The sequence below is a fragment of the Perissodus microlepis genome, chromosome 11 (assembly GCF_051167445.1).
Source record: "Perissodus microlepis isolate ML-2025 ecotype Zambia chromosome 11, ASM5116744v1, whole genome shotgun sequence".
Classification (NCBI taxonomy): Eukaryota; Metazoa; Chordata; class Actinopteri; order Cichliformes; family Cichlidae; genus Perissodus; species Perissodus microlepis.
Window position 1 is genome coordinate 19569560 of NC_140471.1, and position 23565 is coordinate 19593124.

Consider the following 23565-nt stretch of genomic DNA (forward strand, 5'->3'; position numbering starts at 1 on the left):
CCTTCTCAAAGAGTGGCTCATGTTTCATTATGTATCTCACTGAATGTTGTTTTAATGAAGGGCTTAATCCCAATCTTGGAAAGCAGCCAACGACTTTCTAGAAGAGTGAAGTCAAAGGTGGACAAACTGCAAACAAACCCTAATAGATGCATCACCGATGAAGGTCAACAGTGTATCACCTTTTGCAGCATTTACTGTCAAAGTGGTGATTGTGGTCGCTCTGGGCAGATCCCAGAGGAAGTGTGTCTAATCCACTCCTCTGTGCTCCTCCTGCTGCTGCATGTAACTGCAAAGTTACTGAACTTTTCTGGTTATGCAACAAATAAAACAAGTAGTAGGTGCTGTCACAATCCATTGCTAGAACAAATCATTGGGGGTGTGTGTCTGTGAGGTAGGGAGGGGTTGTCCTGAATCTGGCTCCGTCAGCTGTCTCACATCTCTATGTGCAAGATCACTTCCTTATTAAGCTACCTCTTGGCTCCATGTCACTTTCCTTCAGTTGCCCTGAAGCCTAAAAGGACCAGAAGTTTCCTCCTTTGACTTTAAGAGTGGCACATGTTTTCGCAGCATTCTTGAAAGTGTATTTTTCACCTGTGTAAACGACATACCCCGTTGCTCGAGCGGGATTTGAATTGAGCTTAAATGTCACCGCCTTATGTGACTCAGAGGAGCACAGCAGGCTGTGGAAAGGCAGGAGAACCACTACAGAGAACAATCACTGGCCTCTCCTACAAACACCACCATGTCATTGTATTCAGTGTTTTTGTTACCCGCCTGTTAGTCAGGTAGACACAGACAATATCATCTTTTAGCACACAGCCCATCTCTGACTCACAGACCTTGTTTGTAATTTGTCACACTAAAGAACGTATTGACTGCTGTAAATCAGTCAGATGGACAAGAAACCTGAGCTTTATTCAACAGGGGGTTTTGTCAAAGCTGTAAATAAGCCCTCGGCTGCTTTACGCCCTGTAACACGTCTCATTTTAAGTCCGAAAGCGCCTTACGTGTCCCTGTTTGTGACACTGACAGATTTGTTTTATTGGTTTAGAAATGTTGTGCATTTATCACCTCCTTTGTGCACTCTGACAAAACCAAAACTGGTGTACTCAAATTTTCAGTGACCTTATATTGTCCCGTGGAAGTTGTTAAGTATGTCACAACGACTTCATACATCATAACAATCGATTTCAGCATGTTTGAGTAAATGTGGTATCTCCAGCCTTTAATCTGTATTAGAAAGCACAGCTTGTCATTGATAAAGGAGGTCCGCCTCCTCTGACTGTGCAAAAAAATCACATTTCTTGCCAGACCTTTAGATCAGGAGCTAATGTAAATGTTTAATAGACATTGTGATTGAGTAGCGTATTGCGCTAAAGCCGGTGAAAAATGGTAAAAGTTCTGTGCAAGTGACTCCCAAAATCACAGGCAGACGATAATTTATAGGCTGATTATTTTCTCGATGCCAGCTTCCTATTATTCTGCCACATACTGTAGCTCAGTAAATACCTGCACAGGCAATTTAAATCTAGACTATTTATTCACAGACAAGTTCTTGGTTTTCAGGGCTTGCTGATGTAATTTTGTCAGGAAATGTGCTAAACAAAGTTGTAGTTAGGGCACTTTAAGATTTTGTGCAAGAGACAGGACGTGTTTGTGTCTTCAGTTTTGTGAGGCCAGCCTTTCCAGCACTATTTCATTGCTTCATACCTCAGATCTAAGAATATTTGAAGGCCATTATAAAATCCTCATGACTTGCGGGTATGGAGGTACGCAGAAGAGTCTGATCTAATCACTCTGGTGCATAACTTGTCAGATCTTGTCTGGAAAAAATGCAAAAAGGTATTGTTCTTGGGCATGTTTGAGCGTTTCACGAGTCAGGATGTAGTAATAACCAGTACTTGATCAGTTTTGTTGGTTTGATATTTTATATCTGTATCAATGTAATTGATTGATTGATTGATTGATCAACTGGTGATAATAGTAAAAAGTTACATTTGTGTCTTCTTGTTTTCTATTTTGTCCAATTAAAACCAAGGACAATCACTTAAGAATAAATAGGCAGCGAGTAGTTTTACTAGAGTTAATAACATTGTTGTACTTACTCTTATTGTTTGAGTTCTCCTTAAATATTGAATCTTTAATTGACCTGTTGACCTGGTAAAAGTCAGGATAGCTCAATGAGTCATATTATCTTAAATAGCTGGTAAATATGCTTTCATGTTGTTACAAATGCATCAACACGCACCACTAGGTACAAATGAAGTGATCAGTTGATGAGATGGCTGACATTAAAAAATGAATCAACAACTGCTTTAATAAGTGCTCAAATTAATATACTGGTAAAAAAAATTCCAGCTTTCACGTGTGAGAATTCTTTGTTTCCCCGTCATATTTGAAAGTACTACATAAAAAAATCTGAGGATAGTAAACCATAAAAAAGGTGGATTTTCAGTCTGTTTAGATAAGATGATCAATAAATCTTCAAAAATAAAGAAATAAAAAAGACTGATACTTCCAACCTTTCAGGCTGCTCTAAGGCAGGAGTAAGCCTCCAATCACAGATGCCATTTTTCTGCCAAAAAGAGAAGCATCATTTTCAGCCAGTAAAGATGTAAGAGTAATATATTAGTCTGGAAGAGAAATGGTGTGTTATTATTCTGTGGTCCATAGCTTGAGGACCTAATTAAAGCCTTGAGACGCAGCGCTGGGCCACAGCGTTAACCCAGCTGCCACCCATCAACAGCTGTGAAACCACCTCCTCAGATTTCTATGAAAAGAACAAATCACACATCCTTGCTTTTGTCCCTACACAGTCAGTCGTGCTACTGTGTGTTTGTCCCAGTTAATAGTGCTTTGATGCATGTCAGCAAACTGTTCTCAGAGATACATCCATCCCTGCAGCTGACGATATATAGCCCTGTTAGCCCTGTGATTGAATCCCCTTGTGTGCCTGGGCTCCCCTGTTTACCGACCGAACGGCTAACCAGGAAAATCAAAGTTCTCTTTGCTTTCCCTTGTGCAGGAAGCTGGAGCGAAGCTGAATGCCAAGCAGCACTGAGCGGCACAGCTGCTTGGCCATGTGCAGAGAAAACAGAGATAAATGACATGCTTTATAGAGGCCGATAGCTCGTGGTTGGTTTGTGACATTTGTTCTAATTGAGGTTTTAATTAGCTTTTCTAATTGTAAATGTGTCTTTGAACTAGTTGCTGTGGCAGCTTGTTGATTTAGCTGCAAGCAAATGATTCGGATTTGTTTAGAGGGGCTGATCAATAGTAAGTCGATATGGGAAGATTTTAGGAGTCGTTAAAGGTGGAGACATAAAGCAGCGCTGTACCAGAAGTCTAAGCCATTTCTGTTTTATTAAAAAAACATGTTTTTTTGGCGGGTTTTTATAAACAAGAACTGATTCAAACACCTGGTGTATCTGTGATCTCTGTCTCTCCCTGTTTTTTAATCATACACTAAAATCTACCTGTTGCACAGCCAACCAATGTACCTGAACTGAATGCCACAGCCTCTTTAGTCAACAAGAAAGCATTCTTTCAAATTAAAACTTGAAAACAAAGCTTGCTGCATGTAGTCATGTAGGCTGTCATTGCAGTTAAGCCTACACTTATGAAGCATATTAGTGTGCATACTTGTGGATTCTATTCAATTATGGAAAAATAAAAACCAGCTTTTAGATTCTTATATTCGCTCCTCAAGTTTAAAATACCTAATTGTTCAGATGACAGAGCCACACAACAATAGGTTGTTTGTCATTTCCTGTTTTCGTTGAGCACACGCAGAGATTTTAAAATGCAGTTTGTGTATCAACTTTAAAATCAGATGGGGGTTTTTCTGCATGTAAAGTTTAACCGTTTGAAGGCATCTAAAGACACTTTCTCCAATTTCAAATGCAGTTTTTGTGACTTTATAGCATCCACCTACTGTTTCAGCTGAATCTGCTCACAGTCTTCTGGTCCCTGTGCATAAGCACAGCCAGACATACTTTACAAAAACAAACGCTAAATTTCAAAGTTTCTCCTGCGACATCTTTTTTGTTTTTTGTTTTTTGGCTAAATATAGGAATCATAAATGTAGTCCCGGTGCTTTATTGTTACTGTGGGATGTTTTTATAGAGGCCTCTCATCTATCTACACACAAGTTGCACTACAACCAAAAGAGGAAGGGGTTTGACGAGGAGGCGAGGATGAAGGAAATAAGCTTCAGTTAAAGTGACATGTAATTTCCTGGTTGCTCGCTTTATGCTTGAAGACAAAAAACAAGCGAGTCAGACGCTGCTGGTGGTCAGGAGTGATGTGCAGCTGAGCCGCTGACTTTTGTCTACGCCGACGGTTCATCTGAGACTGGGTTCGCAAGAACCCGGCACCCTGCTCAGCCGCATACAATGAGAGATGGACAGGCACATAAGTCAATGCCAGTTGGTAATGTACATTTCACATTAATGCAGCATTAGGAAAGGCATAGTTGCACAAAGGGTTCACGTTATTAGATTCCTGCTACTCTTACTCAGGCAACTTAAAAATGCAGATCTAACAGAACATGAAAGCATACATGTTGGAGAACTGTGCTGAACTGTAAGATTTTAATCACCGTGCTGCTTTCCCACACGAGCTGCAGCAAACGCTGCTCACTCGAGCCATTTCCCTGCTGGTTCAGGGGGAAGTACCTGATGAATTGTTATACCATGTGCTGTTTTTTATGTTATTTGTGTACAGTGAGTCAGGTGGTCTGAGACAGCTCATGTCTTCCTTCTAAATCGGAGAAGATTCACGCTACGCTTACTTGCTTGCTCAGTTATCAGAACGCTCAGGTTGTTTTGCCACATGAACATCAGAGAACATTTCTGCACATTTCTCAGTTTTTTGAGTTTTTTCAGATTGAGTTTTGAAACTTTGCATTCTCAAAAGTACGGCTACTTGTCTGAACTATCGAGGCTCATTAATAACGAGCCAGCTTCATATCAAAATCAAAGCATTGCTCATAAAAGAAAAACAGTTTAAAGTTGACCTGTTTCGCTCGTGACCTGCGTGTCATTTGTGTGTAACGAGATCAAGAGACTGTTGTGTGGAGGGAAGACTGACAGGATATGTTGCAGTGCAGAGACTGATGGTAGCTGTGATAGCAACTGTTGTATATAAACATCCTTGTACAAATGAAGTTGTCTTACATGACATTATAGAGGGGCAGTAATAAGAACATCTTGTCCGAGACGAGGATGTGCTCACGGTGAACAGAGGGCCGCTGTTGACGTTATGGGTGGAATTATGATTTGAATGAAAGGAACGTGTTGTTTTTGTTTCTTTCAACCTCCCCCGTGATGAAAAAGGAAAGAAATAGCTCATGTGTTCCTCTCTGTGAGAATTGCATCTCTTTGCAACATCCTGTTACAAAAACAGGTCATAGCATTTTCTGTAGCCACCGTGTGTCAGAGTTTAGCGCTAAACCTTTCTGTTTGATACTACTTGGTCCAACTGACCACAAAGAGCTTGCTTTAATAGGTGGGCATTTTTCATGCCCTGTATTGTTTACTAACACTGTACATGTGCCTAGAGGCGTGAAGGCCGATTTATTATAGCCTCACCTGTTTCTTCTTCCCTTCCACAGAAGGATGTGGGCTATCTGCAGCAGTGGCTGGAGGCATTTGTGGCATCCTTTGAGAGGCTCATTGATGTGCAGTCGCTGGAGCCTCGGAGGTGAGCAGCTATTTATTTTACACAAACTACAAAGCCACAAATTTCCACCGGTTTATATTCCGCACTGTGGACAAATGGATGTGACATGTTTATGCTTCACGGCCTCTGCTGCAATCCCTCTTTGCTCTTACTTCCCTTCTCTTCTCTCATGTCCTCCTCTCTCATCTCCCAGGCTGGAGGAGTGCAGCTCAGAGGTGCCCCTGCTCCCCCGGGAGGTCCTGGTGTTCCTTAGCACGCAGCTATGGCACAGTGCGCTACACCTCACCGGCGCTGCAGAGCAAAACAGCAGCACTCCACACCCACTGCTCCTCATCAAGTTCTTCATCATTGTTTGCAGGTGAGGGCACGGCCTGCTGTGCAAATGTGTTGTAATGAGAACTGTAAACATGTTGCGCAGTTAATAGGTTGTGCTAATTGTAGCGTTCTGTAAAACAACTTGCAGACGTTCTCACGACGATAGGCAGGAGATGACTAATTAGGACAGGCTACATCTCGGGTTCCAAATCATACGCCCGAATTTGCATCGCATGTCTCATGATGTCACCTTAGTTCACGCAGTGGGTGGAATTAAATCTTAACCACTATCAATTCTCTTTATTCAACAGTCTGTACCAAAAAAAACAGGGTGTGAGGGGAACTGGGTAATTTCTATTTTTCACAGATATAGTAACGTTTTTGAGTGTTTTTTTTTTAATTAAATCAGATTTGACTGGTGATTCTACTGTAGATTTTTTTATTATGCTCCACAGTGACTAACCGAAAAAAGTGCCCTCACCCCTTTCAATCTGTGAGACCTTTCCTAGCACCTTTCCTAACCTAATTCTATGAATTTCTCTTTACTTCTAGGAATATGGAGAACATTGATCCAGAGAAGACCCCTAGTTTTGTTTTCGAGACTATCAAACTTTTGAATTTCTGTTTAAACCAGGTAAGGCCCTCATAAGCAAGATTTCAGTGACACAGTTTGGCTCCCCATACATGGACAAATTTGCTGAAATAGGATATGGAAGTAGAGATCCAGTAGGCTTACACAGAACTGGGTAGTAAAATATATATGCTTACCCTAAGGAAAGAGAACTAGGCTATGGTTAAAAGAGAAGTGGGTGGGTGTGCAGTTGACCTTGTTTTCATTGTTAAGGAATTTGAAAGATGTTCAAACAGGGGTTTCTACTCTGATTATGAACTACAGATGATGCAAATGTGAATAAATGTGTACCAACTTTCATTCGATCAGTTAAAGAAGGGACAAGGGGAGAAATCGTCCCTGGAGTCGGTCGTGCAGTACGGACTTGTGCTGTGCGAGAGCCTGTTTGACCCTTATCAGACGTGGAGGAGACGCCTAGCAGGGTGAGTGTGTGTTACTTCAACACTGGACATTGCCTGTGTGAATGTGTGGGAGGTGGAATTTGGGCGCACAAAGACTAGAAGAATACTGTTATTTGCATTCAACGTCTTGCACAATCTTTTGTCACAGTAACACCTCATCTTGTTGCATCTAAGCCTTCAAGTCAAACAAACCTCATTAGTACCAGCGGTTTGAGTGGCAGCCGCACACTAACTAGGCGTGATGTGAATGGGAGCGTGGTGACTCGAGTCTTTGTGTGTTACAGGGAGGAGGTGAGCTTGCTGGAGAGGAACAAGTATAAGTTCTCCCCGCTGGCCTTGCCAGAAGAGCTGCCTGCCCTCTTCCATGGTGAGACACTCCCTTTCAGCTGTTCTGCAACTCTGATCTTTGTCAGGCTTCACATACCACAAGAATCAAACAGTTCCAAGTGAATCACTGTCTGGGAGTAAAAAAGAAAAAATATATGTGTATGTAGAAATGGTTCAGTTGCTTAGCGTGTTTACTTCGGGTGAAAAGAACTCAATTATTCTGCGTCTAATTATCAGGTCTCAATCAGCTGTCCAAGCGTTAGTAATTATAGAGTCACGTTTGCTCTAATCTGCTAGCCATGTGGGAAATCTCAGGCTGAACAAGTTTCAGTATGTCCACATTTTAGGAGGATTATCATAATACCAAGCTGTAATTGGCAATGTTAAGGGGCTACTTGTGTAATACCGAGCCTATAAGAAAGGCTTAGGCTTTTCTCTTTTGCATAACTGTAAAACAAAGAAGACACTCCAAGGGCCTTTTTCTGAGGCGTTGTGGTATGAAGTTTTCCCTTTCATTTATTTATTTTTTGCTGTTGGTCATTTACTATAGCCCCGTGTGCTATTTATAGTGACTGGAGCCTGGAATCGGTCCCAGTATGCATTAGGGAAAGAAAGAAACTAGAGAGGCTGAAAAGAAAATGTTTTTGCTTTAATTTAATTATATTTTGAGAGCACTGCATTTGTTTTCTGTCTTGTGGTTCCAGTATTAGCTTGTCTTACATAATATTGTTTTGGCTTCCTGACACAGAAAGTCTGCAGGAGAGCGAGAAGATCCCAGAGTTCCTCACGCTCAGATTGGCTCATCTCCAAGGCGCTGTCATCAGTGGAGGAAAGGTCTGCCACTCTATCTGTCCTGTCTATCAATAATCACTCAGCAGTCTGAGGAAAAACAGTAGACAGTCAAACTAAAATACAAGTGAGTTAGAATCATGCTCCGCCTTGTTTTTTGCAGAAGAATGGTCTTCTCTCCATCACTCCTTACTCTGTGGATGACCTCTTCTCGGTCCTGCGAGCATGGTGCTGCCGGACCTCCCCTGAATCCAAGGACACCAGACTCCCACGGCTGAGCTTGCAGTGCCTGACAGCGATGATCCATCTCCTGCACACCAGCAGCCCTGTGGAGCGGCAGGTGGAGATCAGGACCATCCTGGAGAACTACTTCCAGCTCCTCAACTGGAACCGTCCACTTAGCAGCGAGCAGGAAGACAAGCAGTCCTGGGAAGATAGCCTGATCTCGCTCCAGAGCCAAATGCTAAGTAAGAGCACATTCACTAAGTCTCGACTCTGCCTGGGTGCAGATTGTTCCCTTTTTGTTGATCTCTCTCAGTCGGGATGAAGGGCAAGAATCAATTGTCCCAGTGTGTGATAAATAAGATGAGTCAACCCTATTGTTGTCACTTTTAGCTGCTATTCCTGAGATCCTGCAGTGCTCTGACAGACCAGTCCTTCAAGCTATCTTCCTGAACAACAACTGCTTTGAACACATCCTCAGACTCATTCAGAACAGCAAGGTCAGAGCAAGTCCTTTAAAAACATTTTGTGTCTGCTCTTTCATCTCTGTGCTCTTCTGAACCAGCCTCCCTACCAGTCTGTCACCTTTTTATTTGTCTCACGTCTATTTCCTCTGTTGTTCTCATAAATGTCACATCTGCCGCCTAATCTCTTTCTTCTTTGGTTACCTTGAAAAAAAAATCACAAATGTTCATGCTTCCATGTTACTTGTCCGTCACTTGGCTTTGATAAAGAAGTAATCCTGCATCTGTTGAGAGAGACCAGGATCACACCTGTCTCTCCTGCCTCTCTCGGATGAGTTTTTTTTCTTTTTTGGTCTAATTGTCTGTCTTTTTGTGCTCTCTGTGTGTGCGTGTCTGCCTGCGTGTGTTTGTATGTCCTGTAGCTCTTTCAGAGCAACAGGCGTAGGCCGGAGCGTGAGGTTGTGTGTGACCTCACCACGCGTTTACTCACTGAGGTCGAAGTGGACCAGGTACTTTCCCCCACTCTGTGTTGCTATTGGACTGTCAGCAGGAAACTCAGTGCTCTCTCCACTCGTTAGCTGCTCTGAGCTATTTAAACAGGAAGCTTAGGGCAGGAAGTCTGGCTTACACTCATTTGTAAATACAGCAGGTAGCACTGGCTGTACATGGTAGTTGCCGTCTGGAGTTTTCTTTTTATCTGCCATCACACAAGTGTCCTGTCACAGCTCATCTTAGTTATTTCAGGCATTATGTTGATTTCTATTACAGATGTAAATAGGCTGAATTCCCTGTTGACAGCACTGAGCAATAAGAGCATGCTGTGTTTTTCATAGTGCATGAAATGGTTGCTTTTGGGTGCACGTCTTTCCTTCTTTTCCTCATGCGTTAACTGCTCTGACGTGTGACTGGTGGTGCTTGTATAAAAGATCTGGCTCCTATCCTGGAGTTTGATGTTGCTTAATTTCTCGCAGTAGATGAGGATTGCCTCAGCTCTTTCTTTTTTTTTGGGGTTTTTTTGGTTGGCTTTGGGTTTTGCATGCTGAGACCTATCAGTAATTAACAACGGGGCGATTGTTTGGTGACTTGTTCAACTGTGTGCTTACTTTTAGTACTTACGGTGTAAAAACTTTTTTAAAGAGGGCTGTTTAATAAAATTCCTCTTACAATTTGTAGATATTCGGTGCAAAATTCATGTGTTGAAGCTTTTGTGTAGGGTTTACTTTTAGTCATTTGTTTTGGGAAATTTTGGCGCCAGCTCATGATGATGCACATTTCTAATCAACTGTGCCTCCTTTTTTCCATACAGGTCTGGGAGAAAGGGTCAGACAGTATTACAGTTCATGCTTTGGGAGTCCTCACAGCTATAATGAGTAACTCACCCAATGCTAAGGTAAAGCCCTCCTTGATGTTCTCTAGACAAAAACCTGCATGTTCTCCTCAACGCTACAAATGTTACAATTCCTGGTTGCTGACCAGGAAAGTTACTTTCCGTTAATGTGGGGAAAGCTCATTGTATTTCCTTCCAATATATGGAAGTGTGCCAGCTAGCTATCCCCTGCAGAACAGCGTTCTCCAGCCTATTTCTGTCTCACTTCCCCTCAGGAGGTTTTCAAGGAGAGGATTGGCTACTCCCAGCTATTTGACGTGCTGAAGAGTCAAGGTCAACCCACCAAAAGGCTTCTGCAAGAGCTGATGAACATGGTGAAACATGAATTTTCTCATTTTCCTTAATGAGTACAGAGACAGTAGAAGTCAAACTGCCCCAGTTTAAATGGTGTTATAGTCATTAGCCTAACCTGTCTATATCTTATCCTTTATTTCTTATTCTCTGTCTTCTATCCAGGCGGTGGAGGGCGCGCACGCCCATGCTCATCACCTTGGCATTAGTAACGACCAGCCTCTGCTCCTGCTCCTGCAGTGGCTGCCTGACCTTTCAGGTCAGAGGGACCTGCAGCTGTTGGTTGCTCAGTGGCTGGCTACCGTTTGCGGTGGCTCCTTGTCTTGTCGCACGGTGGCTGTGGAAGCAGGCATGGTGGGGGCTCTGCTGCAGGTGCTCTCCCATCCCCAGTGTCTGGACAGGCAGTGTGCAGACTCCCTGCTGGGCCTCTTGCAGGACTTGGGCTCTCTATGTTTCAAACCAGAGGAGCTGAAGAGTCTCTTGAGACTCCTCAGGGTTGGCCAGGACAACGGCGCACTGGTAGGGAGGGTCCATCCCTACTGCACTCGCGTTATACGTGTGCTTTCAGCCATGGCAGCCAGAGAAGGAAAGGACAGTGCCTTGCAATATTTTGATCTTACACCCCCGATGGCAGGGATCATGGTGCCCTCAATCCAGCGATGGCCAGGCAGTGGGTTTGCTTTTCACGCTTGGCTCTGCCTTAACATGGAGTTCCCCTCTTCTCACTCAGACTTCTCCAACAACCGTAAACCTGCTGCCAGCTCTGGCATGGGTACTCAGCATGACATGGGAAAGGGACCACGCAGGAAACAGCTCTACAGGTAAAAGGACACATTTGTGAGCAATAAAGTAACAACACGATATAATTACATTTATTGCTGTGGACTAAAGTGCTTGACTGAGATGCTTTTTTTCTGTAAAGTTTCTTCACAGCGAGTGGAACTGGACTGGAGGCCTTCTTCACCATGGAGGGCGTGCTGGTGGTGGCTGTTTGCACTAAGAAAGACTACATGGCTGTTGCTCTGCAAGACTATCCACTAGCTGACTCGTGCTGGGTGAGTGTGGACACCTTGGAGTATATGCGATGTAATAAATTGAGTTTTTCTCTTGAGAATAAAGTTGCTGTGCAGTTTGAACTAATGTTCATAATGTTCACCTTTGTAGTATTCAAACTTTTAGCATGGCATTTTTTTTACCATCAACACGTGTGTTTGCTGTGCTATATTCACAGCATTCAGTGGCTATAGTTCACATCCCAGGCCGCCGTCCTTTTGGTCAGAATTTGGTCACTATCTACATCGACGGGGAGCTGCGTAAAACCGCACAGCTTCGCTTTCCATCTTTCAGTGAGGTAACTGAAACTAGCATCGCATGTATTCTATTATTAGAGAGGAGTTCCTCCTTATCGTTCTAATTCCTTCTCTTTGTACCCCACCCAAACCTGATCCTGAAGCCTTTTACATCCTGCTGCATCGGCTCTGCAGGCCATCGGACCACTACCACCACCACCTCTCCTAACCTGCCCACATCATTTTCCTCCACTCCGTCACCTGAGTTTGCCTTCCCCTCCCATGCCCCCTCCCTCATCCGTTCCCAATCCTTCCCAGCTTCCTTTGCGGGTGGCCGCTGGGGGTCCATAGGAGACTCTCCAGTGCACACAATCCCAGCAGGACTGCAGGACACGGAGTGGGGGACACCCACATCCCTGGATGGGCTCCTAGGCACTGCCTTCATCTGCCACGAAGCTCTGCAGCAAACCCAAACAAGAGCTCTACATGCTGCAGGTGCAAAATGTTCTTAATCACTTTGAGCATTAGTGTATGTTAGGATTCACCTCAACATACAATCAAATATTCAGGAAACCAGCAGTAAAGAAAAATCACAGTCTTTCAGGCGTGTTGCGCACACTGAAAACAAGAGTAGCTTTTTTACATGTGCACCGAGCGATGTTTGCATATTTCATGACCTACATTGCTTTCTACACTTCATCACAGGCCCCAATCACGTGTCCTTATTCAAAGTGGAAGGAGAGCTGTCTGAACTCAATAGCAAACTGCTGCTGTACTACACTCCACAGGTAGCTCACTGAAACTGTCATATTGCACTACAGTGCTTTTATCGGGCGAATTATAAACAGTACAGATTATTCCTGTTTATGCATGTGTGTGTATGTTTTCTTCAGGCCTTTAAAAATCAGATATGTCTGGACCTGGCACCCAGTCACCATTATGATGGCAGGCTTACAGGACACAGGGTAGTGAACTGGGACATCAAGGTTAGATATGAAGCATTTTCAAATGTATTGTATTCATTTTGAAACTGTATCTCACATTTATGCCAAGTAAGGAGTGTTATAACTACCCATGTTATATGCCTGCGAACTCTTACCTATACTGTACTAATAATGCACTGAGCACTGCACAGTGCTATTTTTGTCATGGTTTAATTTTCTTTTTCTTTTTTTTATGATTGTGATTTATTTTGTTTTGTCCCTGCAGGATGTTATAAACGTGGTCGGTGGTATGGGGGTTTTGCTGCCGCTGCTTGAGCAGGTGTGTGAGGCTGAACAAGTTTACAATGGAGGTCAGGAGATCTCAGACTTGCTGGGGCCAGAACTCACTTCCCCCAGAGGCCCTGCTGCAATGCTGCTGCCGCTGAACAAATCTGCAGGTCAGTTAATCTTGACTTAATTTAATTTTTTACTTCTCTGTGTATTATATGCGGCTATAGCATACAATCAAATAGCTGGCTCGGCAAAATGAATCTCACAAATCTCTAGTAGCATATAGATAGTCTTCGATTTGTTTGCCCAGGTTTTGAGATATCTGCTTTTCGTCTTCCATTGCTGTTCTCAAGAAAGTCCCAGAGCCACAGGGATATTGTAATGATCACACTGACTAGAGAGTGGCACTGTGTAATAGGATCCCAGCATGCAACAATTCAGTTTATTAAATGTCTTCCCTCCTGGCGTTATTATTTATTTGAAAGTAGAAGCATTTAGGAAACACAGCAACTCATCCACGAAGTTTTAGACCATGTAAAGTTACAGACGGGTGCGTAAATGTTGCCAATTCTCTGTAAACTCAATAACTGCAGACTTCTAAATCTCCTCTGGTATTAACATCAGCATAAAAACTGTGTGCCGGCAGCTTTGTGGCATTGGTTTCCATGGCCAAGCAGCTCCTGTAAGTGGCCCAGTGCTTACATACACTCCATATAGTATACTTTTACTGGAGCTACTTTCTGTGGCTTGAAAAGTATGATCCTGCAACTATGTAAAATACTTTAAATGTAGCTTTTAACTAATGTGAGAATGAAATAACATTTAGATTCACTGTAGTGAGGAAGCATCTGTAATCTTTTTAAAACTTTAGTAAATTAAACCAAGTTGTCAGCATGTCTGCATGCACTGCATGTATGCTGGTCAGAGAGCATTGCATGTTTATAGTTTTCAAAGCTGGTATCACAAATATTCATTATTTCCTGTTGAATTTAGTTTAGATGTAATCTCTAAGTGACATCCTGACTAGTAGTAAATTAGAGCTTAGATGTAGTGCATGATGCAATGACAAGCAGGAAGTTGCAGACAAACAATAAGCATTGTGCAATCAATCCTAATAGGTTAAATGTCAGAATCTATGTGGGCATAATGATGAGAAGTCAGTAGGTCAGTTCACCTAAGACTGGAAAAAATGTAACAAAATGAAACATATAATCTGACATATGTCTGATGACTCATCCTGAGATTAGAAAATGTCAATAAAGTGCCTGGTAATGCGAAATGATGACTGCCGGTAACACCGGAAAAAACGATTTGCCCTATTTTTCTTCTCACAGAGGGCAGACTAGAGACAAACAGCATCGCCGCGTTCCTGCTGATGGTGAAAAACTTGATTCGCCAACACCCCGTTAATCAAGAGAGCCTCTTGCACTGCCACGGCCCAAGCATCATAGGAGCCATGCTCAGCAAAGTAAGCTCCCCTCACATCCTATCCATTCCATCGAGTGGGAACTAAATGAGAGAACAACTGATTATCATCTGAAAGCGAATATCTGACCTTTTCCATTGTATTGATGCAGCGTAATCGCCGTGTAATAAACGGGTCTAGTGTTGTCGAAACAGCAGCGGTTCTCTCAGAATGACAGTATCAAATGATTATGTGGGGCGGATGTATGGAGTTTGCTAGACTGCACAGTTACTCTTTGAATGAGAGTGGTGATAGCAGCTGTACGACCTGAGAAAGTGCTGAATTGCAGTAAGGGTTGTCTTTTTTTGAGTGATATCTAAGGACAGAGTAGTGTTTACTTTTTCTCACAGTGACATGGGAAACATTAGCCTCATGTGTTGCTAAAGTCTCAGAGTCTCCTGCTTTAAATATTTTCAACAGTCTTCTTGTGTTTAACTTTACACAGTTGAACTTTTGCACAGACTAAGAGTGTATAAGCTATAGTTTATTTAGTTTGTTCTACTAAAGTATGTATGGATGCACAAGTACATGCAGGATGTGGCATATTTTATAAAGTGTAGTAGTATATGGGTAAAAAGCTCTATCCTGGTGCATTATATGTTGTTTGATGTTCCAGATGTTGCACAAGTACTGTGGCACACATACTTTTGAGGAAATGTCTGAATAAAACCACGATGAGCGTGAATGTCAGACTGATCTGTGTCTCATTAGTATAGGCCCCAATGTTACATGTTTGAAAAGGGCTAAACAAAAACATCCATTGTCTTGCATCAAACAAAACACGGATTAATGTGGCGTGTTTCCGAGTTACAACAGTGCTGATTCAGCAGCCACAGTAGTGTTTTTTCTTCTTCAGGTCAGTGATAATTTCCTGTATGTTTAAGCTCTGGACTTGACTTCATCATACAGTATTCTCAGCCTGTGCAAATCGTAGGTTTCCCTTTCTTAGTCAAGTATCATTCAAAGTTTCTTAAATCAAGTAAGACATCTTGACCATTCATACTTGCATAAATGCATTAAGTTGCTGCCATGTGATTGGCTGGTTGAAATGCTTGCATTAACAATCGGGGGTAATTAGTAAAGTGGCCAGTGAGTGCATGTTTAAATGTATAATATTAATGTGTTCAATCCTGTAAGGAAACTACTTCTTATTAGTGTGGCAGTGGCGCACAAACAGAAGTGTTATATACAGTAAACAAACACTACTTCTTCTTCTTCTTCTTCTTCTTCTTCTTCTTTTAGTGTTATTTGAACAGGGCTTCATTCCCAAAAATCCAGATAAATGAAAGCAAACTGGACTTTAATACAAACTGCTATCTGCTTGTTTCTTCTGCAGGTTCCAGGCAGTATGATGGACATGAATGTTTTAATAGCATGTCAGCTGCTGCTGGAGCAGGTTTTCAAAGAGGGCAACAGTCTGCTCTTACAGCATCTCTACCAGCACCTGCTCTTTAATTTCCGCATCTGGACCAAAAGCCACTTTGCTGTTTGTCTGGGTAAGCCACAAGCAGCCCCTTGTTGTGGAGTAATGCACCTGTGAACCTTTTAATGTCTGCCGAAGCTTTTTGTGTCCCTTTTTATACATGTGCACATGGTGGGAGGAGAAGGAGACGGGTCAAAGCACAACAGAGTGGGGGCTGAATACATTAATGTCTCAAGTTCAGGCTATGGGACGGGTTAAAAGTGAATCGGTGACTGATGCACCACTTCAACGCCCCGTGTTATAAATTGCTGCTCCTCTTCACCACAATCTTGCATATTAGTTTGACATTTCTAAATGTCAGCCTGAAAGAAGATGACAAAAGTATTCTTTGTCTCCCAAAGCACACATACAATACCTGCAGTCTGTGATAAACAAAAGCAAGCAGCGGATGAGGAGGAAGTACGGCGTTCAGTACATACTGGATACCGTTCGAACGTACTACAGGTAAACCTTGTACCCTGTTACGATGATGAACGGTCACATTAGGTAAATGATTAGTGTATTCAAAAATACTCATCACTCTTATCGGGTTATTGTAAATATCCGTGTTTTGTTCACTCCCCTTTGATACCAAAACGTTGCTCCTCAGATGGGATTTCATTTAATTCATTTAAATATCTTTGGTCACAGTGTGGAGAAAGACGGCAGCTCTCTGTCTGATGAGAAGCAGACGATTCAAACCTCTCTCTTCGCCTTGCTGAAAGATTTTCTTAAGTCTCCTACACAAGAGGAGCTTCACTGCGTCCTTGCCTACGTTCTGACTGTAGGAGAGGAGCAGCAGGTAATAACTCGCATGTTTTACAGCTGTTTTTATTTCAGGAGTTTAAAATTGCTATCATTTGACCTTTTCCGTGTAATATTTTACTCCTAATCTCTTTTTCTTTATATGTTGTTTTGGCATATCTGCACTTTTCGAAATGCTCTTCGTGCAACTTCAAACTTTACCCTCCCTACTCCACATTTCTTGGCTCTTTATCAACCTCCTCCTTCACATCTTTCCCGTGTCTCTCTCACTCAGGTGGTGAAGGCCTTGGATGTGCTGTATGAGCTCTTGAGGAGCAGCCCTCCTCGCGAGCAGGTGCAGACAGTGCTGCTGGAGTGGGGCGTGGAGCAGCTGTACAGTTTGCTGCTCAATCCAAGCTTTGGGGATGAGGCCAGAGAGAGGGTCTTCAGGGTGAGATCCAGTCACCGGACCTCTGCTTAACATATTGCAATTTATTACACAGCAGATATGTGCATCGTACTGTAAACTGTGAAAATGGGATTCTCACAGTTTCCCTGTGGTTACCTTCTAGGTTTTGTACAAGATCCTCAAGAGCGAGCGTGTGTCGGAGCGCAACAAGCATCGCATTAAACTAAGGGATTTTGGCTATCGTGGACTTGTTTGCTGTCTTGATAACATTCCCGTAACCATGACCACTGTCCGGTGTCTGTACGAGCAGGTCCTCGCTACAGGTAATACAAACACAAGAGTTTTCCTTTTATGATGGAAATGGATGACAAAAAACATTTATCTGATGTTTAGATAAGAAAGCTGCGCTTTAGCCCAAAATCAAGTGCAGTGGTCAGTCCTGTTTTTTGTAATGCTTTGAGAAAATAATATAATAATAGTTATAAAACTTTCTAATAATGACAAAATAGTGAATTAAATTGAATGTTTCACTAAAGGTTCATAAATGTATGTAAGAGTAAAAAAGCAGCAGGCAGAAGTCCAAAAAAGAAACTCTCTCCCAACTCTCCTAGCTTGCTTTTTCATGCCTCCCAGACCTTCTCAGATACAATATGCTGAAAAATTATTGCAGGTTTCTGTTTGAAAGTGATGCTGAAAACATATTGCCTACCCCGGCCTTGAATCGACTAACCAAACAAACTGAATAAACAGCAATAACTTCCTTCCATTAAAACAAGCTTGAAATGATGAAACCGATGAATTAACTGCTGCTCCACAGATGCCAGTCCTAGTTTTAGAGACCTCCTGGCTGTGGCCTGTCTGTCCCATCGAGCTGAACTTACTGTCCGGCTGGACGTGTGTCGCAAGGTCAGTCTGCTTAAGAAGTCGTGCTCTTATAAAACTGGCTTTTTTCTCTCCTATCCCACCAAAAGATTTATTCTCAGTAATGAAAAGCTCTTGTTCTGTTTTACCCCAGCTCTTTCATCTGATCTACTCCAATGAGGATTACGTGAAACAGCTTGCGAAGCAGCCTGGCTGGCAGGATGTTCTCACCAAACTCTATGTGAAAGAGTCCTATGAGGCCCACGCCGCCACCATTGCCGACTCGAGCAACCACACTCCAGCGGAACCAAACTACCGGCCGCCTCTGCGCAGAGAGCAATCCCTGGTCATAGAGGACGCACGCACAGACATTTTCATGAACTACCGCACCTCGCAGGAAATCGAGGATGAGGACGAGGAGGATGAAGGTGGACAGCGGGACATCTCTGAGGGTTTCTCGGATTTATCACAGTCGCCTCCCAGTGGAGGCGGAGGCCCGCTGAAAAACTTCACAGGCTCCCTGCATTTCAAGTCGTTTGACTCGGTGGATCAGGGGAGCCACTCATCCTCTACCTCCAATCCTGTTGACATCGCCTCGTCTCACCATGAAGAAGAGGGAAGGGACTACCATCCGCTCTCCCCCTTCGGTACATCACCTTTTGATTTGGATTTGCCAGGTGTGGGAGAGACTGGCACACACACACCTGCTGGTAGTCTGACCAACACACCATCCCCTCTAGAGCACTACAAACCATTCCCACCGCTCAGACCAAGGAAGAGCTCCAGTTTGTCCAATGTGCTGGATGACACCAGCTATGGGACTGATCCTCCTACTGGAGACACGATCTCTAACACGTCCAACCCACAGGTATGCCTGCTCCCTTAATGCGGGTTTTACTGCACTTAGCATGTAAATCCAGGCTTTGAAATCTCGTTCCTTATCTATGATATCTGATGAGATTTTGTTGAGCTCCATTTACCGGCTATTGTTCACACTGCAGCAGACCCCTGAGGAGGAGCTGTGCAACCTGTTAACCAACATCGTGTTCTCCGTCCTGTGGAGCGGCAGCGGAGCGGAGGGCGCGGAAGATGTGGTGTGGAGAGAGCGAGGACAGGTATTTTCTGTTCTCACCAAACTGGGCTCCTCCTGCCAGCTGGTCCGCCCTCCCGATGACATCAAACGCAGGTTAGTTATGCGGACTTGGAGAAGAAACGCACCAGGAGTGAGCCTGTCTCGCAGCTGAAAAAACAAACGAAACCACTCCTTCATCTGTATCACCTTATTGTAAATATCTAGAAGCACCGTCGTGTTATGCAGTGAATTATTCAAAGTCTGTTTGCTGCTTTGTGCATCAGCTTGTTGGAGATGATGCTGGAGTCATCACTGTCAGACCTGAGGGACGCCCAGGGAGCGTTCCTGCCTTTCTGTCCCAGTCTCGTTCGGCTCCTCAGGCTGCTGCAGGACTTCCTGTTTGCAGAGGGTACAAACAACCACGCGCTGTGGAGTGAAAAGGTATATTAGCTGATTCATGTAACAGCAACTCATTCAATATGGGATTTTATAAGTGTTGCATTATTGAAAGCCTGTATTTAACTCTCATAAGTGAAAAACACCAAAGACAAAAGAAAGTCCCTGACAAATTTGATTTAATATTTTATGGTTATATAAGCAAAATGAATCAATACACCAAGAAAAAAATATGGTCTTAATAAAACCTGCCAATTTGTAGCCCAAATAATGTCACATTTTATCCTCTTTATCAGTCCAAATTCTTCAGTTTTAAACACAAAGCACAAGTGCTCAATTTAAGTATAATCAGCTTACTGAATATCCTCATGATTGTGGCTTATTTTATCTCTTTCTATTTGTGAGTTGAATTTCAAAATAAAATTCAAGCTAGTACAGATCAGTAATGTTAGCTTAGCTTAGCACAGGGTTTTTGGAAAAAGGTGGCCTGGCAGTTTCTGTGACTGCTTCAAGACCAAGAAACGGTCATAGAATTTGTAAATGTGCTCCACCTTCATGATCCTTTTTACAAAGTACTTATAATGTGTATATAATGTGTTTCTCACTACTGTGCAAGGTGCTCATCTCCCATCAGAATCAAACAGGGATACACAGTGGCTTACCCCAAAACACCTTGGTTTGTAGACAGAGCAAGCAAGGAACGGCTGTGATTGGTAGAAAAACCTGCTCTGACACCATGCTGAGTCATGACTGACCCTTTGTTGTTTTAAAGGAAGATTTTATTATTTTGCAATGCAGCTACGTTAGCCATTGATTTTCTCATTTAACGCTCAGCGAGAAAGTAAATCAGTGACTTTCCCTGAAAACTAGAAAAGTACTATATAAGAACCAGTCCATGTACTAAATGTGGAACTTGCTCTACTGAAGGGTGGAGAGGCGTGGTTGGGTGAGAAGTTTACATTTGAATAACCTTTCAAGTCAGGCTGTACTGAATGGCTTTGGATTTTTATAGATGCTGCAAGGTGTGGAAACAGGTCTAGGCTTTGTCTTGAGTTCTTTGTTGACAGATGTTGTTGTTCTGTTGCAGATCTTTGAAGGGGTGGTGAACCTGCTGGACAAGTTAAACGCCTGGCATAGCACCCCTGGAAGTCCAGGAAACACTGAACTGAAGGAAATGGCCCAGATCGGCCTGCGTATCATCACCGGATATATCCAACAGCAGCACCCCACGGTCAGCTGCAACCACGATATTGTGCACCAACCACATATGTCAAATACTTTTCACCAAGCATGTCTTTCACAACACAAACACCTGCAACATTGAATTTTGCAGAACTGTAAAGGTTTACAGTCCCTATCATGATAAGTGAACCCAGATAAAGATAGTTTTTAAATACCAGGCCTTCTATGGCTTTCTGTTCAAAGATATTGCAGTCATACTTTTTAGGGAGTGTTCTGTATGAAAGGGCAGCTTCTCTCTGAGTTATCACGGCTGTTGTGGCTGTTCTCGCTGTAGGATAGAGAGAGCAGTGTTAAATGAACTGACCATAAGGCTTTCCATTACATGCTGCTGGTTTCATTCATCTCCTAAGTAGTGCAACTCCCCCTTTTGTCACTTTAAAGATATATTAACTTAATTGCACTTTGACATACATCACAATTTTTGGTCTACTAAGGAAAATAAAATGAATCAGGTGTTTGGAGGTAGCCATGGATATTTGCTATGTACTCAAGTGTGACTTTGAGGGACTTTTTAACCAAATACTGATATAACACATAAAAAAAATGTGTCTATAATAATAAATTAGTGTTATTTTTTTCTTTCTGAGATCTATGTGTCTGTTTCCCCTCATCAGGTGAGTGAGATGGCCTATCTCAAGCTCCACAGCCTTCTTCAGACTGTGCTCTGCCTGAGCTGGGAAGAGGTGTGCTTCTTGCTGGGGCGGATTGGTTCCCCCTTGTGGCCTGGTGGTGCAATGGACAACACCAACTACGGACAGCCAGAGACCTTTTCCCACCTTGTGCCCATCGTGCGTACGCTACTTGACCAGCACGCCGACCCCGTCAACCTCCAGAAGCTCCTGCCCAACCTGCCCATCACCAACGGCAGCACCACCTTCGCCCAGGACCTGAAGGCCTATTGTCAAACACTGGAGTGGCAAGGCTTTTACCAGCAGCAGGTCAGTGTCAGCTGAAATGGGACATTTAAAAATAGATGCCATGTATCTTTTGTTTAGGGAGTCTCGAGAACTTGTTCTCCTCACTAAGCACGTTTAATAAAGCGTGCACTCTGATACGGCTGCCTCTGTTCTTTGTCAGGTTTGTGTACTTTAGGAATATTTGCGGTTTTATTTTCAGGCTTTACCAGTTACCTCCCGGTGGCCAACTGAGAAATCTAATGCAAAGTTTAAAAAAAAAAAGAAAAGCTATCACAAGTTTAGAAAAATGAAAAGGCAATCTTAAACTCCCTAATGTTGCCTGGTATTTTAGGCAGAGCTTAGTTTATGCTTGTACTTGCACCTTAAATATTTCATGAACTGATGCCAAACAGACACACTCCACACTGAGCTCAGCATTGATTTATCATTGCGCTGCGTGACAGTGCGTGTTCATAAATCTGTTTCGTTTAGATTACTTATGTATACGGATCCCGCAGTACATTAACCAGTATGGCATAACTTTGGCTAACGTGAAACTTCCAGGGCGCTTTTTTCATGCAGAAAGCGATCACATACCGTCTGTCTTAGTGTGTTTTCAGTTTATTTTTAGAGCAGTTTGTTGTAAATGTGCTTACAGTTTTAATATTTAGCGTTAAAGCAGTAAGAATCTTAATACGCAGTGTTTAACGGGTTTATTAGACCACCAGACGACAGAAGGTTTATGCCACAGCTGCCCTAAATAAAACAATATTGGTCCTGACCAAAATGATGTTCCTGTCATGGTTAATGTGCAAGCTCTCTAATTGAAATGATATTTGATATTTAGTTTGAATGACTGAGTGTTACCTTGAATAATTTTTGACTTCTCAAAGGTGACCAGTGTGCTGGCTGTGTGACCATGTGAAATCAGTTTGCTTATTTGCTTTTATTAACCAGTTCAAAAACAGTGTCCGAGCTGGGAGACAATACCAGAGTATCATTAATTCCTGCATAAACTCTGACACTGTCTCTCTATGTTTTAAACGTGCTGCGGTCCAGAGTGTTTTTGTCCTATCTTGCACTTATATAGCATATTGGAATCCTTTCCGTCTGGCTTCAAAGCCTTTCGTAGTACAGAGACGGCTTTTGTTCTGTTTAAGCTGCGTTTAAATGTGCTTTATAAACACATTATACCTCTAGGTTCAGCCCACCATGGAGCAGTACGAGCTGGACACGTTTGGGAGGAGCCATGACATCATGTCCAATTTCTGGAACTCGTGCTTCGATGACCTGATGAGTACAGCCTTTAAACGGGAGAAAGAAAGATCTGACAGCAAATCCAAATTTCAGGTTAAGACCTTGCGACCTTCGCACTGCAAACTGCCGAAATACAGTTTCGCATTGTTTACTTCATGCATGTGCCTGTAAAAACAGGAGGCGATAGTGGATCCCTGCTTGAAGCGAGCCAGGACTGAGAACAACAGGTACCTCGTTTGGCAGAAGCAGAGCTCCAGCCAGCAGGGGGCGGTGTGGCTGCACTGGAAGTCTCTTCGCAGGCTTTTGACCTGTGAGAGAGGAGCATGGGCCAACAGGTACGACAGCTTCTCTCAGCTCTGGATTTTTAAGACTAAGTTGTTACTGTGCTCACTACCCAAAATGTTCTGATGTGTACTTTTGTCTTTGATCCCAGAGTTCAGCCGGAAGTAAAATGGAAATTGTCCAATGCAGAGACTTATTCAAAGATGCGCCTCAAACTTGTGCCCAACTATAACTACGATCCACACAGCGAGGCCAGCGCCCTGCGGGATAACATGGGTATGCCACAGATTGTAAGCACGTGAGTGTTTTTTCTCAAAGTACAAAGCTGCACTCACCACGCTGCCATATTTCTGTGATTATCAGGAGCTGAAAGCCCCCGTGGCTCCGAACCCCTCCCACTGGCTGTTGCTAAGGAAGCGAAAGTAAGCGACATGGAGGACGATCAGTTAGGAGAAGAGGACCTTCTC

General features: G+C 43.1%; 1 protein-coding gene across 4 annotated transcripts in view; it reads left to right on the forward strand.

Moving 5' to 3' along the window:
* nbeal2 (neurobeachin-like 2) overlaps window positions 1–23565 on the forward strand; it is a 32422-nt gene that overhangs the window by 1510 nt on the left and 7347 nt on the right. The window contains exons 1-35 of one of the 4 annotated variants that reach the window (XM_084943309.1): window positions 1942–4431; window positions 5615–5703; window positions 5876–6040; window positions 6550–6631; window positions 6938–7050; window positions 7314–7396; window positions 8105–8190; window positions 8309–8612; window positions 8761–8867; window positions 9254–9340; window positions 10138–10221; window positions 10434–10532; window positions 10675–11330; window positions 11432–11564; window positions 11741–11860; window positions 11963–12293; window positions 12504–12586; window positions 12692–12784; window positions 13008–13179; window positions 14347–14480; window positions 15814–15973; window positions 16302–16404; window positions 16591–16741; window positions 16979–17134; window positions 17256–17415; window positions 17910–17998; window positions 18108–18821; window positions 18955–19139; window positions 19310–19466; window positions 20509–20652; window positions 21278–21601; window positions 22760–22909; window positions 22994–23151; window positions 23250–23374; window positions 23462–23565. The exon at window positions 23462–23565 is cut by the window's right edge and continues 14 nt beyond it. In XM_084943309.1, coding sequence (XP_084799435.1) covers window positions 4402–4431; window positions 5615–5703; window positions 5876–6040; window positions 6550–6631; window positions 6938–7050; window positions 7314–7396; window positions 8105–8190; window positions 8309–8612; window positions 8761–8867; window positions 9254–9340; window positions 10138–10221; window positions 10434–10532; window positions 10675–11330; window positions 11432–11564; window positions 11741–11860; window positions 11963–12293; window positions 12504–12586; window positions 12692–12784; window positions 13008–13179; window positions 14347–14480; window positions 15814–15973; window positions 16302–16404; window positions 16591–16741; window positions 16979–17134; window positions 17256–17415; window positions 17910–17998; window positions 18108–18821; window positions 18955–19139; window positions 19310–19466; window positions 20509–20652; window positions 21278–21601; window positions 22760–22909; window positions 22994–23151; window positions 23250–23374; window positions 23462–23565 — 5931 coding nt within the window. In that variant the 5' untranslated portion in view covers window positions 1942–4401. Of the gene's footprint in view, window positions 1–1941; window positions 4432–5614; window positions 5704–5875; window positions 6041–6549; window positions 6632–6937; window positions 7051–7313; window positions 7397–8104; window positions 8191–8308; window positions 8613–8760; window positions 8868–9253; window positions 9341–10137; window positions 10222–10433; window positions 10533–10674; window positions 11331–11431; window positions 11565–11740; window positions 11861–11962; window positions 12294–12503; window positions 12587–12691; window positions 12785–13007; window positions 13180–14346; window positions 14481–15813; window positions 15974–16301; window positions 16405–16590; window positions 16742–16978; window positions 17135–17255; window positions 17416–17909; window positions 17999–18107; window positions 18822–18954; window positions 19140–19309; window positions 19467–20508; window positions 20653–21277; window positions 21602–22759; window positions 22910–22993; window positions 23152–23249; window positions 23375–23461 lie in introns of those variants that run through there. The other 3 variants (XM_084943307.1, XM_084943308.1, XM_084943310.1) reach the window with 3 other exon arrangements.